The sequence below is a fragment of the Eleginops maclovinus genome, chromosome 20 (assembly GCF_036324505.1).
Source record: "Eleginops maclovinus isolate JMC-PN-2008 ecotype Puerto Natales chromosome 20, JC_Emac_rtc_rv5, whole genome shotgun sequence".
NCBI lineage: Eukaryota > Metazoa > Chordata > Actinopteri > Perciformes > Eleginopidae > Eleginops > Eleginops maclovinus.
The window spans coordinates 12198644-12204539 of NC_086368.1; the positions used below are offsets into that span (position 1 = coordinate 12198644).

General features: G+C 43.0%; 1 protein-coding gene across 1 annotated transcript; it reads right to left on the reverse strand.

The window, feature by feature from the left end:
• Nucleotides 1-317: 317 nt before the first annotated feature.
• lmod1b (leiomodin 1b (smooth muscle)) lies at nucleotides 318-5662 on the reverse strand. The gene is made up of 3 exons (XM_063911079.1): nucleotides 5002-5662; nucleotides 2330-4069; nucleotides 318-1527 (listed from the first exon to the last, which is right to left on the reverse strand). The coding sequence occupies exons 1-3, from the start codon at nucleotides 5287-5289 to the stop codon at nucleotides 1501-1503; spliced, it is 2055 nt and encodes a 684-aa protein (XP_063767149.1). The 5' UTR covers nucleotides 5290-5662; the 3' UTR covers nucleotides 318-1500.
• Nucleotides 5663-5896: the final 234 nt, after the last annotated feature.

Here is a 5896-nt window from a genome sequence, read left to right on the forward strand (position 1 = left end):
TGTTCTCAGGATGACGGCTGCCTCACCAGCTGGAGGGTCCACAGCTTCATGTTCAACATGTTTCAAGCTGAAGGGCTTTATGTAAAGAAATGTATAAGAATAATGATAAAGAGATTCTGCCAGACTAAATCAGTTGCCAGGATTTACATGCAGTATTACATGAGTCTATTATTCATTAATCTATTATTCATGCTGCAGGTTAGTTGTTGGCTATGGATACATATCTATATATGGCTCTGTATATAATTAAGATATCTTATTACCAACAGCTAGAGCAGTAAAATGCAAATATATAATAATGAACCAATTAAAATTGATGATAGCTCATTATTTATATATATAAATATATTTTTTCTTTTCATAATACATACATACATTCATTGCCTTGTCATATTTAAAATAATGTCAAAGTCAGTTATATTTCACTTCACATATTCATATTTTCCTTAATGATAACAGCCAGGCATAACATTACACTTATGATTTTTCAATGCAAACATACCAAAATATTTTATTGAAGGCATACAGGCTCGGTAAGAAAGACATGTGTAATCAGATAAAACAGAATCATTACACAGCGCACACATCAAAGGCACTCTGATTTTTGTTCATCACATTAAACTCCTTTAGAAATGACATTCACGTGGATGCATTACATTACAAGTTATGTTAGGTATTCAAAAAAACCTAGTCTAGAAAGATTGTACAAAATATAACATCAGATACTGAAGGGCAGCCATTCGCACTTTCTGATAAAAATGTGTTATGTAATTATTTCCATGTTAAAACTCTTTCGTCATGCACCCGGAATCCACTGGGCTGCTTTCCAATCCATTTGACCCTGCCTGAGATTTTTTGAGATATGGGAATGAGACACACAGTCGAAGACCCCTTGACCTTTCTCTCTTTTATTACCCAGATTGTTCTTAAGTCAGGCCGCCATGTTTGTTATTTCCTGATAATTAATATCAGAATTCCCAGTTTGAACAGATTTAAGACGTACAAGTATAAGGAAGATTCTCTCTCCACAAATAAATAAATGGTCAAATTAATGTCCACTTTGTCAACGATAAACTTTTTTTTTGTATATTAGAATTTTATAAAGAATTATTTGTATCTCTTATTAATAAGCTAATCGCACTCCCATCACGCTCATATTCAGATGCATACACAAGCCAACATGTTATATGATGGGCTTCATATTATCTAGTGCAAATAACCAGCAAAGCGGCAATATGTACTGAAGACAAACAACCACAGAACCCATGGCAGTCGGCTGTCAGAGAGCCCTGCATCACTCATTCTCCACAGAGTACTTTTGGTCCAGTGTTGAGTGGAGAACTCATAGTGAGGGCATCCGACCCTATGGGAATCTCTTGTTTCACTTTCCACAGTATCCCACAGTGCAATTCTTCGACTGCATCTGGAAGGTGTAGAGTTCATGTTGAAAACCACTTCTCCCTCTCTCTTCTCTTTCATGGCACATTCCAACAGGAAATATTATTGCAACCACTTTGGCACTTCCACCTGTGGGAGGAATAAAATGTTAATTAGTAATTTAATGTGAGGAAGTATTATGGCAGAGCTAAACCTTGATGGAGGGTTGGATGTTTGCATTAATCTGGCAATACGCCAAGGATCATTATACAGGTGTGATGCTTCCATGTGTATTAGTAAATTGTTTTTCTGAAAATAATTTTAAGGAAAACTGTGCAAAGTTTGTTTTTCTGGGATCCACATTTGCATTCATCACAGTCCCTGTACCATCCAACATCATGGTGCTTCATGTTGTGCAATTTTAGCAAAGGAATTCACATTTGCCTTTGTCAGTAAACAAATGTTCGAAGGATTGTTTAGGTAACACTTGAGGTAACATGAAACCATATACGGTATACAAACACACTGCATATAGCTTTAACTATTGATTGAAACAGAGAAAAACATCATACATAGCTGAGGAAATGAAGTGATAGACTATCAAACGTAAAACTTGAACTTAAAAAGAGTATCTGCACACAAAAATTCTTTGCAAAAATCGTTTAACAAGCAAGCTATTGGGCAGAGACCTCTTCAAAGTAAGAACAGGAAGTCAGTGAATGCAATAGCAGTAAAGTTCAAAGGGTAATCCCCTAATTGGCACAAATGCAAAACACCTGTGCCAATCAGTTGAACCTGTATATGTGCTCATTGAAAGTTGTTGCACATATTTGAGTATTCAGATGCTCCCTTTCATTAAATACTTATCAAAAACCAAGGGTTTGGAGATTTAACAGTATCTACAACATAATATTGTGATCTTAAAGTGATATTGTCTTACACCTCTACGTACCTTCTTGAGTTGTTTCTTATTGCTCCCTCTGATTGAGGCGAGCAGTTGGTCCCTCGTGTTCTCATTACCGCCTGGGCTTTTTCCATCCAGCTTCCTCTGGGACACGGGGGTCAGAGAGTTCCTCAGGGCGTCTACATTCAGCATGGGAGGGGGAGGAGGCGGTGGTCCACCCCCAGGTGGAGGTGGGGGTGGTGGTGGAGCCCCACCTCCAGCTCCTCTTTTAGGAGTCAGCTTTGGTGAAGGCATGGGTGAGGGTATGGGAGAAGGTTTAGGGGAAGCTCTTGGCGAGTTTCTCAGAGATCCTCCACCCCCTGTCTTGGGGACCTCAAGCGCCCCCTTCTTCTCGCCGTTGGCCTGGGCCAGCTTCTGCTCCTGCAGGCGCTTCTGCCTCTGTCGGTCCATGTTGCGACTCAGTATGTTGGTCGTAGTCATCCTGGGTCCGGCTAACTCAAAGTGGTAGCCCAGTTTGAGCAGCGTGAAGTTCTCCTTCAGGATCTTGGTCATCTCCATCTCAGTCTTCCCACCACAGATGTGACGCTGGTTTTGAAAGCGGAGCTCAGTCAGGGTGGCGTTGTGTGGCAGCCCCTGGATCAGAGACAGGATGCCCTTGCCGGTGAGATGGTTGGAGTCCACGTTGATGCTGGTGATGGTCTTGTTGTTGCGCAGCATGCCTGAGATGGCATAAGCCACGTGGTCGTCCGCACGGCAGTTAGCCAAAGCTAACTTCTTTACATTGGTGTTATTGCGCAAAGCCTCTGCAAACTCTATGAGCGTTTTCGTCTTTATGACCTCCGAGTTGTTGACGTTGAGCTCATCGAGGGAGGGGTCGTTGCTGCGAACCTGCTCCATCAGCTCATCAAACATGCTTGAGTCTTCATCCTCCTCCTCTTCCTCCTTTGACTTGCTGCTTGGACTGTTTTTTGCCATACAGTTGCCAAGTTTATCACTTTCCTCAGCTTTCTCTACTGTTCCTTTACTCTGCTCATCATCCTTTTTCTCCTCTACTTTCTTCTCCTTCTCTTTGACGTGGTCACTATGATTAACCAGCTCTTCTCTGTCTGTTCTTTTCTCGGCCTTGTCATGTTTCACCTGCACCTCACCTTTCTCTGATGCCTGTCGCTCAAGTTTCACATCAGGCTTCTTTGTATCTTCAGCTTTCTTCTCCTCATCTTTAGGCTTCTTCTCTTCTGGTTTACTCTCAGGAGCTGGGCTTTCTTGTGCCTTGCTCTGCTTCTCCAACATTTTAGAGACAAGACCCTGTGTCCTGAAACTCTCCGATCGTCTCTCCTTCTCCTTGCCAACCTCCTTCTCATGTTTTTCTCGTAGCTTCGAGATAATGTCCTTGGTCTTGCTTTCATCTTTTCTCCTGCAGTCTTCTTTCTTGTCTTTGCTGTCATCCTTTTTTTCCTGTAACTTAGAGATCATATCCTTTGTTTTGCTACCTGTGCTCTCTCTGATGTCTCTTCTGTCTCTTATCTTGTTGTCTTCCTGTCTCTCTTTGGTATCCTCTTTCACATCACTCTCTCTGCTTCCCTGCTTCCTGTACCGACTCGAAAGACGACTTCGCTCCTCATTAGAATTTCCAGGACCTTTACTGTTTCCCTCCTCCACATTCATATCTATTTCACCTGAGCCACTAGCTTGTCTTCGTAGCCCTACTGTCACGTCCTCGTTCCCCTCCTGGCTCAGGCCCATCTTCCTCAGATATTCCTGCTTCCGGCTCTCCTTCCTTGGATCCCCCTGCAGGACAACGAATTTGAGGATTATTAGGTAGGATATATTAGAGTTATGTCACAAAGTAAATCACCTAAATTGAATCTAATACCATTTTCTTGCATATACTTGTCTGGTGTAATACAACCGCAATACCTAAATATTGTCAGAAAGCTCCTCGTCCATCTGCTCAACACACACACCCTCCCTGACACAACATGGCATGTGTGTTTACATTCAGTAAAAGGAGAAGGAGATGTCTTTTTTTTCATTGCGCAGGGATACATTTGTGGGGAGTAGCTTGCAAAGTGTTTGATTTGTGAGTCTCCATCTGTTTTGCCGTGCGACACTGTGGCCCTGGCAGATGTATCCTTAAAAGGCAGTGAGCGTGGGAGCAATCAACCAAGGAATTCCATCAGGCCGGGATTAAGAAGCTCCGCAGGGCCTCTGCTCCATCCACTGAAGTGCCTCTCCTCTAAACACACACTGCAAGAAACCTGGCTCTCTAACAAGGTGGGCTCTTCAAGTGTCATCGGAATAACATCAATGTTTTTCTGTGTTTCTGATACTGTTGTTAGATGTTGATTAAGAATGTGAAATGTGATTAAGCCTCACAGGGAAAACTGTATTTACCCTGGCACAGAAGCAAACTCTACACTATTTATGAGCTGATGGAGTCAGTGTCCATGAAGTCCAGTTGGCGCTTTACTTCAAGCTAAATGAAAAATGGCACATGAAAGCTATCATTAGACTACCTCAGGGACATTGGATGTTACATAAGATGGACCTTTATTGATCCCCCTAGGGAAAGGATGTACTTTATCAGACATGAGTCCATACATTGTCACTTGAGTTTTTAAACTCATCTCAGACCACTGACATACAAACATCTTGAAATAGTAATGGGTTTAGTCTTATCCAATATAAGGTGACACTTCACCAGACAAAGATTCACAAACCTCCAAAGGCTGCTCCCTCTCGCTGAGCCTCCCTTTACGGTCACTCTCTCGCCTGCTGTCCAGTTTACAGTCCCGGTCATTGTTTCTCATAGAGGGTGCTGCGTCCTGGCTCGCCCCTTGGGCGAGGACCTTACCATCGTCCGGCTTGAGGTCTGGCACTTTCATCATGTCCTGCTGAAGCTCCTCCACCTCCTCAGGGGAGAGGGTGGACAGCAGGGTGTCTAAATCTGGGTCCTCGCTGACCTGGCGGCCAATACGGGTCAGGCCTTTCATCCTTCTCCTGGACATGGTTTCCTTATAACTAGGGTACAAGCTATTACACGCGTCAAGAAGGAAATGTGGTTTCTCTGGAGGAGCTGAGTCTGATTATTTAGAAAACAGAATAGGTCTGGAAACACTAATATGTTGGACTCTCTTTTCTTCTGTCAATAGTTATCCAGACCTGGAAGAAACTAAAACCCAATCCCATACCTGTCCATACTGTGTGGTATGTTCTCCCTTAAGGTAAGGAAGCGAGTATTCCCATTAGACAAAGCTGGCGTCCTGCTGTGCCGTCGCACCCTGCTCACCAAAAAGCCAGCGGAGGCATCAATCCTGTTGCAAAGAGGCTAGACTCCCAGTCTTACAGAGAGGGGTACCAGTGATGAAGTGCGAGAGCCTCGCATCATCAAAGCCGACTGTGAGGCTGGGACATTCTTCGAAATCCTGCAAAAGTGCATGTCCATATTTAGATCAGGGTACACACTCCTTTAAAGGTAATGGGGAGGGCTGAAGTTTACAGAGGCGCCAGAGAACAGACTTCCTATTACACAGTTTATGTTTATATTGAAACCAGTTTCTAATATTTCTGTTTAGTAATGAATCTAATTTTAACCATTCAGAATTTCACAACAGA